Here is a 13,665-nt window from a genome sequence, read left to right as displayed (position 1 = left end):
AAATACAGGCAACTAGTGCCAGATCAGGTGCAGTAGGGTGTTCAAGACATTCAGGTGGGTCTAATTGATTTCAGGCAAGGTCTGTGGGGAAATCTGAGTGGCAGGTCAAGCTCAAATGACATTAGCCACCTATGTGTGGGCAACTGAACTGAGTCATATGTCTGTACTCACTGTTCATGAGAGTTGAGACATGTAACATACAGTCAGGCTCAAGTCTATGTCTTAATCTGAAGTCTAATACCACTGCAAGTGTCTGTCTTGCTTCTCACTTGTGTCTTCCGCTGTTAAAGTTCTGAGTGATGGGAGGTCAGAGGGGTGAATGTAATCTTGAAAGAACATCAGAACCCACAGCTAATAAAATAGAACAAAAATGAGACGGTATTCTGGTCCATAACCACTATGGCTATATTGTATGCTCAAATCTGTTGTTAAGGCTAATAATTCTGTTTGCCTCACCTGTAAGCACTTTTGTTGCCGGACACTTTGTTCCTAATTCATTGCAATTGCAGCTTCAGTTCTGAAGACTCCTTGCTGGGTTCTGCTTAAATTCGTCCGAGATTGCTCAGTCTGTGATCTAGGACTGTTCGGCAGCTAGGGACATCTCTGTCGCTGAAGAACAAAAGGCGCTTGTCATTCTCTTCATACCCAGTCTCATCTCCCATGATGCCATAGTATCTCTTTTTGTTTCAGATGAAAACCCACTTGTAAAACAGCATTTTTATTGACACGAGGTATCAAATATGAACACATTAATCCTCCGTGTGTTATGACAGGTGCAGTTTATGAAGGAGCTGGGGATATCTTTTCATATATGGCCTCACTTTGGACATGAGGGGCAGTATTTTCAAATAATTAGTAATTCGATTTTCAGAATAGAGATACTCTGTACTTTTAGAAATCAGGCCCTTTGAATATGCCTTATTGTAGGTACCCTAGATCAACTAACACCGAGTCCTTTTTAACCTTATCTGGTCAAGAATATCTTTTGGAGACAGCCACCCAGTATTTCTGTGGCTCTTGTTAAAACTCTGTAAAGCAAGTTGTTTCTTCTGTTACAGCAAAAGTGCCTGAATGATGTGGGAAGCGTGACTTTCTGACTGTCACTCTCCTCTCTGGCAAGATTGCTCAATGTTTATTTTTAAGATAGACAGAGACTGGTACTTAAATTATGTAGTGTGTGTGTACAGGATGTAAATGGGTCTGTGTGCGTGCGTGCTGGTTATTTAAACCTCTAAAATTAATTATGCTCTCTGGGACAAAAAAAAAAAAAAGAGTTTTATTATGTTGTATGATGATATTGTTTCAACATATTGAAACTTTTCTTTCTTCTTGAAGGCTTTAAAACGGGTTGGAAAATCTGTAAATATCCAAGAAGTTATGGATCAGTGGACACTACAGATGGGTTATCCTGTTATCACTATCTGGGGAAATGAAACTACGGACAATGTCATAGTGATCTCCCAAGAACGTTTTGTTTATGATAGTGATGCTAAACCCAAGGATCCTGCCCTTGGAGACAACAGGTACTTATATTTCTCAATGAATATCTTTCAAGAGGCATTAGTTGTTTAAGTAAGTGCTTCATGTCTGCATTATTATGAAGATGGCTCTTTAGAAACCTCTGAGCTTTGTTTGGTATCAGTAGTGGTGACCCTTCCATTTCAGCTGTAGTAAAGATGAGGCTAGTTAAAATAACTGAAAAAAAACCATTAGAGCAATAGAACAAGATAAGGCTTTTAATTTGCTCATTTGCATCCTGACAGTTCTGTCCTTGACTACGTCTTACACCTTATATCACACATCTGTTTCCTCTCCTTTTCTTTTGATTTTGTCACGCTACACGAGATAATTTGGAATGTGGTTGGAAGGTCTGATACTTCTTTTTAAGTAATTATTTGGAGTGGATGTCTCCATGCTCATACATGAAGTAGGCAGATGTAACTGTGTGTTGGGAATATACCTCGCTTGACTCCGGAAGCAGTCAAGAGCTGAACTGGAACTCTACAAGGCAGGGGGTTCCAGCTGTTGCATTTTTGAAGCAGCTGAACTGGTCCTATGGGGACTGTTACATCGGCAGAAATCAGCAGGCACTAACGCATCTCTGCCCCTACCCTTTTTCCAATTGTTAAGAGTGTTTCGTTCCTGCGCCCAGCTGACTCTACACACTTCCTTACTTCATCCCAGAGACAGACTGGCACTCCTGGCTGATGCTTGGTTATCCTCATCGTATTGTTTAAAGCAGTTTTTACATCGTATTTTAAGGCCAAGGATGTAGAGCCGATGCCAGAGAACTGCAGTTTAGCCTTAGAAGCTTCTGTGTTCTTCTATTCATTAAAGAGGGCATGCTGTCAACCTGGAGTATTCTCTGCTTGTCCAGTAGATTAAAATCATTAAGAGGTAAAATTTAACACTAAATTTTGCTTGACACAGCTGGATCTTATAGAATACTCCTGTTGAGGAAAGCCTAAAAATATAATTACGTTTATTGGGAAATGTTTAGAAGTGCATTATCCTTTTTTAGAACATGAATATTATGGAACTCAAACATGACACAGAGTAAATTGCTGTTTTTCTGGCTGTATTGGAACAACCTAGCAGGATATTAAGCATCCGTTTAAGGTCTGGGCTGAAATTAGTTCCTTTGTGAGAAAGAGATAAAACAAGTGAATGTGGACTGTTGGAAGTGTTCATGAGTCGCAGTTCAGTGCAGCATGGGAGAGGTTCTCCCTTATTCACTTGAAAATTTCTTTTGTGCAAGTGTATATACCCATAATGTAATGTGACTGGGTTTCACTACTCAGAAAAACAGAGATTATTAGGTTTTTTGGTTGATTAAAACAAAGACGTTAAGCCTTTTAAGTATTGCAGAGACTTTTTTAAATAGGTTTGCTAGGTATTCAGTATTGATTGTAATAACTGCTGCTGTAATTCGTGAGTAAAGTCTCCTGGGTGTGTAAGTGGTAAGGTGGAACATCAGGGGTGAGAATTAGACTTAATTTTATTTTTGTGTGACATTAATTCAGAATTCAAACAGCATCTTGAGATAGGTGGAAGCCTAGTGTTCTGCACCAACAGGGCAAGTTACGCTGCATTTCTTAGGAGATTTTTTCTATAGATTCTATCACAATTATAATTCCTAAAGATTGGAAGTAAGATTTAGTGCTACAGAGAGCACAGAAAAAGGTATCAGCATGGGCCCTGCCAGGAATTTACTGTCCTAACAGGCAGTTCAATACATACTATATGTATCTCCTTTGGCAAGTCTCTGTCCTATTCTCTGCTCTTCAGATTTGTTTTTCTCTGTGCTTCTGTGTCCTTTCACCACAAATGGGAAGGAGCCCCTTGCCCAAGGAAGGCTTTGCAGATGGGATGTTTACTCCAGCCAGTTAGATGATGGAGCTACTTTGCTGCTTCCCAGTTAAAGTTATTTGAAAGTCATGTGACATAAGCATAAATACCAAAGAACAGGAACCATTTAGCAAAAGGTGAAATCTGGCTATGCCATTCACCTTTCAAATACCACCCACCAATTTATATTAAAGTCCTATGGGTTAGTTATAAATTAGTGTCTAGATTGTTCTAACAATGACCATGCAATCTGTTGGTGCACTGCCCACAGGCACATGTGGCTTGATAGGCACAATGGCTCTGTATCATTAAACTCCCTTTCGTACTATCAAATTAAGTAGAAAAACAAGAATGACATTCTGAAAATAAATTTAATCTTTCTGCCAGCAATGACCTAGATATTATTCATGGGTTTTGTGCTGTTTGTTTGTTTGTTTGTTTTTTTTCATAGGAAAAGTCACTATTGCTTCAATTATTGTGAAAGCAGTAGACAGGGAAAGTCACATTGATGTGGTGTCATCTGGTAGTTCATGATACGCTACTCCACAATTGTATGACATGATACAAAGGGGCCAGTTTTTCTACAAGTACCCAAAGGGGCTTGATAACTGGAATGGAAACAGCACGTTGATGAACGTTCAGTGCTATTACGAAGTGCAGTGCCCTGGCCGATTCTGCAGGTGGTTTTGGTCAGGTAGTTGGCAAGGGTTTACTGGCTGGTTCAGCGGCAGCCTAATAGCACAGGTAGAAGTTGGGGGAGGCACAGAAGTGTGTATATATATATGTGTATATATATATATACACACACATATATAATGTCAGCCTGCAGGCTTTGGGGGTGTTACATATCAGTGGCCTAATTCACAGTCCAATAAAGTCGGCGCTCATCTCCCCTTCATGACCCATGAATTAGGCATTGGACGCATGGCTCCCTGGGGAACCATAATAGACACTGTAAATAACGGGGAGCAAATGGTATTTATGCCACGTTTGAGGCCCTGCTCTTGCAGAGCAGGCGACATTGGCTTCCTTAGGGTGGTTTATCTATGGATTAATCGTGATGATCATTTTAAACACCATAAATAGTAGAGCTGCACAAAACACAGAAAAATGTACCAGTCCAGGCCTTTCCAGGAGTTTATCATCTAAACAGACAACACAATATGCACTGGAAGGCTCTGGGGAAGGCTCTTAAAGCATCCATCTGCCACATTGTGTTTAGTTATCCAGAGGTGGGGCTGTAGTTTGGCATGGCACAGCAATAAAAGTCAGTTCTATTGCCTTCAAAGTGATGAGGAGTTTAAACTTCTGGTTCAGACCCTCTCTAGACAAATTTAACTTTGCCTTCCTTTAGAAAGAGTCACTTCAGAGTAGGTCTTTCAGATCTGTCTGCTGCATAAGAAATGCAAATAAAGAAGCAACTGAATATTTCATAATCGTTCTAGTTTTATGAAATGTCTGTGCTTTTCTTTATGCTATGTATTTATGCAGCAATTAACTGTTGAAAATGAAATGTGAAGCAGCATATTTAATTTTTCTCTCTGAAATCATATAGAGGAATATAGAAGCAGCAAGCAGATTTTTCTACGTGATAAATGGAAAAAGTGAAAATTGTTGATACCTTTGGCAGTGGTTTAGTCCTAGTTCTGCCTAGTCCATTACTATAAGCGTCTTTAATTCTACTGCAGAAGAGCATGATTACGTATAGTTGGTTTTCCCACCTCGTGTACAGTTGGGCTACTTGTCTCTCTATAACTGCAGAAAAATGTGTTTCAAGGGCCATACATATATAAACTGTGATTTATTTGTGTGTGTGGAATTGACTGTATGGCGTGCTAGGCTCTAACATTTGGCATGAAATTACAGAAGGTATACAATTCCGTTTCTTCACAAACGGAGCATAGATTTTACTTGACACTTACGCCTTTACATGATCCATACTTCTCATTTTATGAGAGAATAAAACTAACAATGACAGACGCTGTTTCTAGCAACGCCATTCCTCAGAAGGGCCCAAATCACTGGGCTTTGATTTGAATGTCAAAGCCTGTGGTTGGTACAATGTTTCAGTAGCAATTTCAGCTTATCCAAGCAAAAGTTTAAAACTCCTGTAATAACCGTATAATTCATATTCTTCCCTCAAATAACAATCCTTTAGTTATGTGTACGTTCAGTCCTGGACTCCTGTATACCCCTGTGAGAACGGATTATGCCCTTATATTATAAGGCTACAGGGGATGAGGTGATATTCCATCTGACAAGGTTCAGTGGGTTTCCCCGCTGACAGAGAAAATGATGATTTTAAGGCACCAGTCTCATCCATCATTACAAGAATGGCTCACAGATATGACAAGAAATCTTATGAAAAATAATCTGTGGTCTAGACAATAAACTAATCAGTTTTGATGAAATCCATAAACCTTTTATATACTGTATTGAAGAGCAGACCAAAGCTTTCTGGTTGTGGGTATAAGTTTTGCCTTCTAAAAATACACTGAGCCTTGTCTCTTCAAAAGCGGAGAAATAACCGTTCCAATGTTATCAAAATAATTAAGGTCATGTTGCTGAGGTAATATTCACTTGCATAGTGTTCTTATCATACGCACAGTTTCTGTAGCTAATCTTTGCTTGTTCATGATAATATCCTAAAGGGAAACGTCTTGCTAGACGTTGAACACAGCTAGCTGTGAGAAAAGAGAGAAAAGGAAGAGGTACAAATCAGGATACAGACAGGGTATTCATATGTACTGCAGAGTGGTGATCCTCGGTGCCTTTCTCGGTGTGGTTGGACTAGGGAGAATTCAGTTGAACGGTGCAAGCCAGGGACATGACCAGCAAAACTAGAGCTGTACAGACTCGTGGGTCTAACACCATGTAGTAATTACGACAACTGAAAGGCCTTACAACGGGCAGCAGAGCTGCTGAGCCGTCGCTCCACTCCAAGATGAATGGTTAACTGCAGAATTTATTTCCCTTCTAGTCTCTTCTGAATTCCCTACACAAAGCTCATTTATTCAGGCTTTGTGGAAAAAGGGCTGTGCTTGTCCCTTTACTGATAATTATTTGTATAGTGAAAGCATAGCCGTGTTTGAATATTGCCATGTGTATTCTTACTTATTTGTATGGCATTATCACTTGAGCAGCGATGGGGAACTTACTCTGTCCACTTATCAGCTGAGGGGCTGGTTAAACACAAACCAAAGTGTTAGGAGCACAAGGGGAATGCAGATAAGTATCTTTGAGATCTTCTTAGAGCAGTCATGGAATAATGGAGCATATGTACTATTAATTGTATAATAAAAAGAGCCATAATATGGACAAATATTCCATGAGCTGAGGAAAAAGGGCTAACAAAATATAAATAGAAAAAGAAGTACTCATTTACCTCCCTGTCTGTGGGAAATATCCTCTAATCTTCCATTTCCTCATGTCCTTTGAGTGTTTTCTTGTTATGCCTTTCATCTTTGCTATACCTGAAAGATTACACTTATATCAGCGTTTTTCCTAGAAGCAACTTCTGTGCTGCTGCCTGGGGAGTGGATGTGGTACCCTGGTTCGTCTTGACTGTCCTGAGTGCCTCTGTATCAGCTATAATAATGATGAAGGGAGTGGGCTTCAGGAGAGGAAGGTACTGATATTAGGCACAGAGGAAATGGAATTATCAGGAACAAGATTAAAAAACCAAGAATCCTTAGTGAAGCACAGAACTGTGCGTGAACACAGCCAGATATTGATTTAACCAGGTTTTTTGCTGGTCAAGCAAGGACTTGAAAAAACTTGTTCTTGCAGAAGAGTGAGAAAGTGTGGGGAGCTCCTTCTCTTTACATGAACACCGGTGTTTAGTAGAGGACAGCTCTATGGCACCAGTAGATTTTGTCCTTCAGTGGGTATAGGGATGGTCCTTAACCCCAGCGGCCTGAGAGGGGACAGTGCTGTGCAGATTGCTGCTCCTCCAAACGAACAGGAGGAAGAGCTGCTTCTGCGAGTGACCTGGAGGAAGCCAGCCCTGCCTCGGGCGTGCGCGGGAGGATGCCTTTGCTGTTGGGTGCTGGTGTTTGCCAGCCCAATACTCGTGCCGCGCACTGCCTGCCACAATAGGGTATTTTTGCTGTAGAATCCACTGGAGAGTCCCCAGTCTTTTGTCTTGCCTTTTTATTTTTTAGGGGCTTTTCTGAGTGTTGCATTATTATTCAATCAGAATGGGAAGTGCTCTTAAAATTTGTTCCTGCACATTTCTTTGCCGATGTCTCTTCAGCAAGGTTTTGCTGCTAGCAAAGATCTTGGAAATGCCAGTTTTAATTTAACACTTTATTTCCGAAACCATTTCACAGCTTCTGTTTGCAAGAAATGCTTCCCACTAGGCAAACACCCAGGATGCTCTGGTGTGCAGGACATGGGCAACTGTCAGTGTTAGAATTTGCAGAATGCTAAAGAAGACAAAATTGCTGTATTGTGTCATTGCTTCCTGTGCGGTGGCAGCACTCGTATCCTGACAGAAGTTAGGCTGACAGGGAAAAGCTGCTGCTGCATTTTATTATCACCGCGGACTGTGTCATTTTCCTCATCTTATTTGCTAATACTACTTCTCAGGATTGAGATACCCAACCTAGTTAATTAACTCACATTAATTAAATCCGTTTCAGGGTGAGGGAAGGAGCATGTACTTGAGGGCAGCACTGTGTTTTAATTCAGAGCGAGGTGGGGAGGCGAAGAGGAGACTCAGGGCTGCAGTGCTGCTGTCAGGGCTGCCTGACATGCAAGGGGAGGGAAAGGGAACGCCGTGTGGAAGGGTGCAGATATGAGCCGGATCTGGGACCATTAAAATTGTGTAGCTGGAATAAGGAAATATGGAGAAGCAGTGAAATAGAGAAGGCGGTTGAGATGGGGGCTTTAGTTGAAGTAAAGAGCAGATTGGGGAAATCCCAAGCAGCATTTGGCAGAGACAAGGGTAATGGAATGGATGAAGGTGGATAAATGTCATATTTTATTGGCATTGTAAAAATCAGAGAAGTGGATTCCCCATTGTAGATCAGAGATTGAAAGTACTAACATGCTTTCTTTTTTAACCTCTTCTTCCTTTTGCTTTCTTATGTTGCTAATGCTGGATTTTTTTCTTTATCTCTGTATGGGAGCCTTGACGGTCAATAGTAGAATCTCAGGTTTTATGGAGAAGATATTTTGATGAGGGACTCTTAGGAAAGTTTACTGAGGAAGGAGAAACTATCATAGGAATTATATTTTGATTTTGCTTAAGTTCATAGTATTCTGACAAAAAATCAGAACCAAACATTGGAATACACTGAAAAATGCTTGGCACTAAGTCTCTGAGAACATAATGGAGGTTTGTAGGCAGAGCTAAAATGCTACTCTTGTTCCTACTGGGGGGGGGGGTGTCCCTCCTTAGCTCATAACGCATCCTTCCACTCTGAATTATGTCAGATGAAACTCAGACCTGAACTCTGTAGTCAAGGGACCATGCTCATGGGTAAAGGACAACCTGGAGGTGGGGTTTGCATGGTCAGCACTACATGTGCAATTCTGGAAGGACGTTTTGTGCTGGTGCAAGATGGAACAGAGGATGCAGGAGAGATTAAGGGCCCTTATTGGAGTGTAAAGAGGCAGCTGTTAGGAAAGACACTTAACAGTGCTTAAACCCACCTTCTTTCTATCCATCTCTGACTCAGCACCCAAAATTGCTTGTCACTTTCGAAAATGAAGCCTTTTGTGCTTTAGTGTAAAAAGGTAATGTTAGGCAGGGAGGAGAAAGCATGTACTGACAAAGAATTTGTAGTATTTGTTCTTTGCCCACAATATTTTTCTAAATTTAGGAAGGTACTCTGCTAGCACTGACACTGACATGAGTCAATTTTAAAGAGCCCCATCATATTTCTAACCACTTCATTTATAATTTATTTTGGTATAAAACATTAATCTAAAATTACACAGAACTTTGTAGAAGATTTAGTAATCAGATAATATTATATTATCAGACAATGCAATTTTTTTTCTTTTCAAATTGGGTAATTTAATTCAAATTAACTCATTTGAATTACCTTGTGTCCACCCTTAAAAAAGCAGTCAGACCAAAGAAGAGCGGGGTTTATAAGGGATGGCTGAAGACATACAGCTGTTTTCTAACAGCATATGCATACTGTCATCTTAAGGCAGTCCCACAGCAGAGGGCCACACAGGGGCCCTTTCATGCTAGTCTGCAGTTACAGCACTGAAGCCTTTTCTTGTGTCTGGGACTTTGTGGTTTGGTTGCATTGGTAAGGGAATTCCTGAAGAATATAAATTGTTTTCCTTATTTCAGCTCTAGGAATTACTTATTGCTGAAAATTGTTTCAAAGATTCTTGTAAAATTCAGAAAGAATTAGGGCTATGGCAGAGTAAAGGAAAACAACAAAATCTGCATCTGTAATACATTGCTGTTAAACATGTTAATCACTATTCTGACTACAGATGAATTACAGTGTCAATGATTGTATTAAAATGCATACCTCTAAAATACATTCCAGCAATACAGTATTGGCATTGAAAATATTTTTCCCTCCCTATCTTTGTGTTTTGATCCTTATACAGCAAAAACCCAAACAATCCGTGATCTATCCTATAAATAGTGACTCTTAGAAGTAACTATCAACCTTTATTTTAGAATATAACAATATGATAGCGTTTTTTAACATGAGTTTCGAAATGAAAGCATCCATAATAGACAAATATATAAAATTAGCAGCTGTATTGAGGCAGAGCTGCAAATAAAGAGGATTACCATCAGAAGCAAGTAATCTCAGATGTGCTAGCATCTTTCAAGAGTAGACTATAAGCTTCCGAGTCACCCTCTCATGCAATTCTAAATATTTCTCCAAAGTATAAGGATTATCCATAGTTTCCTCCATGTATGCAGCTAAGTCTAATTTGTATTCAAAAATTATAATAGGCCCACAATTCCAAATGCCTTCCAAATCACCAAGTTTTGCTTCCCTCTGAAGTATGTATTAGGTGGGCCAACTACATATCTGATCAGAACCTTTGAAAACCTCAAAGTAGACAAATCTTAGTGGTTGAAAGGCAAGACTGCTCTACAAATTAATTTCTGCTCATCTATGAGGCATCTATTAAGTTCACTTCTATTAAAAGCTTGCAATACTCTTCAAAAACTGACACCTCAGACATGGAGCCCATTCAGATCCACCAGGTGGTCCAGCCATTCCCTGCCTGGCAGCATCTATCAAGAGCTGACCCCGTTGGTTTGTTTTGCATGGTAGGTTGCTCTGACTAAAACGTTGAATTCCTTCATAGGTGAGGCATTAGTGAGAAAGAAGAAACTGATACAAAAAGCTCAGTGAGGCTTTGACAGTGTTGGCTGTAGATGGTAACATGAAGACCATTAGTTTCTGAGTAACGTGTACCTCAGTTGCAGTTTTGTTACCTGCTTGGACAAAGCTGCATGTGTATTACATGGCACCCTAACTTAATTATGTCTGGAATCACAGGTGAAAAAAATACAGTCTGTCTTGCAGTCAGTTACAATCCCCTAAAAACTGTGCTGGAACACTGTCTTTAATTCACAGAGTCCACCAGTCCAAATTCTTACCTTGCTTTTCTAAAGGGGCTGGAAATGCCTCTGCCCAGCATAGTCCAGGATAATCTTGGAGTAAACACTTCCACAACCCTTTTTTTTTTTTGCAATCTTTTTCTAATTAGTCATGTAATCATGTGTTTGTTAGTAACAGTGTCCTTTTTTTTGTCTTGGCTTACCTTCTTCTTGTTGGCCAGTCTGTTAGTTTTGTGCGAGGGTAGAACACCTGGAACCTCAGAATCCCAACCTTAGGCCAGTGAACATGTTCCAGGCTGAGCTCAGTTGGTCTCTCCTTTATCCATTTTTCATCTTGTATTTGTCTTTGCTACAAAGTCAGTGAAATCTTCCCTTCCTATCTGCCATCTTCTGTGCTGGCAGGGTACAAAGAATCCCTTGACACCCTGGCTCAGTGTAGGAGGTGTGAGAGCTGGAATTAACATCTTCTTCTGTTGTGTTGTGCCTCTGGGTACAGCCTACAATCACTTTGCCGGCACATATTAAATCTAATGAAATCTCTGCATTCTTCAGTCTTGTGAAAATGAGATTCACAACATGAATATATTGTCAGCTCCTTATCTATTAAACAGAACTAACACTCTATAGAATCACAGTAAAAGTGTGTGATTTGCTATGGTATTCACATGAGCTTCCCTGGAACTTGAAGCACTCTTTACTGAATGAGATACTATACTATATAATAACCTGGGAAGATCTCTATGATGCTTATAAATTATCTTTCCCAACACAATGTGTCTGGAAAGCGTGGCTTATGAAATTTTACCCTGGTACTGCTGAGTTCTGCTTCACTTACAATCTCTTTCCATAGCAGGAAGCTCTAAAGCTGTTGTGCTGTTCAACAGCTTCCGCTTGTTTCCCACTCACCACCTTATGATGTCTACTTGTGCTGTCAACCTAGGAATAAATTCTTCCAGGTATCACAGCAACAATATTTGTAACTCTGTAGATTAGTTGAGTACACTTTTAGGTTTTCCGTTAACAATTTATCTTTGAACCTTCCACTATCTTAATGTTCAAAATTCACTGAAAACAAAGGCCTTCTTTTTTCCTTGCTAACAGAAATTGCAGTTGTCTCAGCAAGGAGAAGAAATGAGAGATCTCTGCTCTCTTCCTGCTATGCTGATTTAATGTCCGAACTTCACACTATCCTTTAGTTACCAACTTTCTGTGCCCTTTATTTTATAATAGGCTTTAAGGTTATTAGCCAGAAACTTTTGCAGCCAAGCAGCTAAATACTTCTTTCACCAGCCACTATTTGTATATGGCTCTGTAGATCAGCCAAGTATGCAACTGAAGGAAAAATATAAATCTTTAATTCTTAGCTTTCATTTTGTTCTGTAAGACTGACTTACTTTCCAAAAGGTCATATTTTCTCATTACTTTGCTTTCATGTTCTTTTGTCTCTGAAATCCCAACAACATGAGTTTATGCGGACAGCTTGTAGCAAGGTATTCCCTTGGTAAGAAATATCCCTGTCAGATATTTGGTATTCCCTTGGTAAGAAATATCCCTAATCAAGGAGTCGTCACTGTTGGCAAGAGCCACACCAGGAAAGTGTTGTCTTCTCAGACTCGGCACTACTCACACGAGCATATATCTCTGTGTACATGAAATTTCAGGGTTCTCCATCTGGAGATGCGGGAATGGAAAACTAATGCCAAGGAGTCCTTCGTCCCTGTTTCTGAGCTTCAGCCATTCTGGATGCACCAGATTTCAACTAAGGAGACAGAGTTGGCGTTTTGGATATTAAGTTCTGGTGGTTAAAACAAGGAGCCAGGTGTCTTAACTAGTCAGTTTTACTCTTGGATTTTCTTTTTATCCTTTCTACTCTTAAATTATTTTTATGCCTCACTTTATCTCCATGTTAAATAGCTTTAATCGTATCCTTCAGTGATACGAAGTCTCAGATAGTTATGTTCTCAAAATACTTTACAAAGATTAGTAAGCGTTACAGATGAGCAAGAAATGGATTCCCATCCCACAGAAATTTTCAGCATATCAAAACATTTCCCTGTACTGAATCAGGACAAAAATCAAAGCAAAAAATTGGGGAAAAATGGTTTAGAACATTCATTTCAATTTCATAATTTCAGTACCTTACATTTCAGTTTCAATCATTTTAACTTCTCCCTTCAATTAACTTGTATTTCAAGCCGAAATTCATTTTGAATCAGCAAACTGGAAGTTTTTATTTAAATAGTAGTTATAAAATGTTTCAGCAGTGCCTGTTTTAAGTATTATAGTTGAAAATCTGTGCTGAAGTCTTCTCTTTCTTATGAGCAGCTTGGTTTTGAAAATTTGCCTTTTTCAGTTAGAAATGAAAAAGTTTCCTTGGGAATTGTGGAATGTATTGTTGTTAACATCAAGTGGATGGAGAGGCTCATTTAGTTGTTTGCACAGGTGACTGGTGCCATTGGAGGTGCCCTCAGGTATCGAGCGTGACCTTGTGCTGCCTCTACATGGGCGGGAGCATCCGTAGGTGCTGTGCCGTATCTTTCAGGCCCTGACAGATGTCTCAAGTACCCAACGGCAGCTCATTTGACATCAGTTTGCACAATTGAATTTAGCCCAGAGAAGCTAAGTCATAGAAGAGCGATGGCTGAGATTTCACCAATGCCAGCTGATGGAAGATACGTTAGTTCTGTTTTTCCAACCAGGAATAATTTAGACAACTCACAGTTTCATTTCTCAGCCAAGTAAGCTGTTGGAAGGTGCAT

General features: G+C 39.9%; 1 protein-coding gene across 2 annotated transcripts in view; it reads left to right on the top strand.

Moving 5' to 3' along the window:
• TRHDE (thyrotropin releasing hormone degrading enzyme) overlaps positions 1-13,665 on the top strand; it is a 232,588-nt gene that overhangs the window by 146,400 nt on the left and 72,523 nt on the right. For both annotated transcript variants that reach the window (XM_054188180.1, XM_054188179.1), the window contains one exon: positions 1,336-1,523. In XM_054188180.1, coding sequence (XP_054044155.1) covers positions 1,336-1,523 — 188 coding nt within the window. The remainder of the gene's footprint in view (positions 1-1,335; positions 1,524-13,665) is intronic.

Source organism: Rissa tridactyla, chromosome 1, assembly GCF_028500815.1.
Source record: "Rissa tridactyla isolate bRisTri1 chromosome 1, bRisTri1.patW.cur.20221130, whole genome shotgun sequence".
Lineage (NCBI taxonomy): Eukaryota > Metazoa > Chordata > Aves > Charadriiformes > Laridae > Rissa > Rissa tridactyla.
Note: the sequence above shows the minus strand (reverse complement) of the source record. Positions and strands in the feature narration are given on the sequence as shown.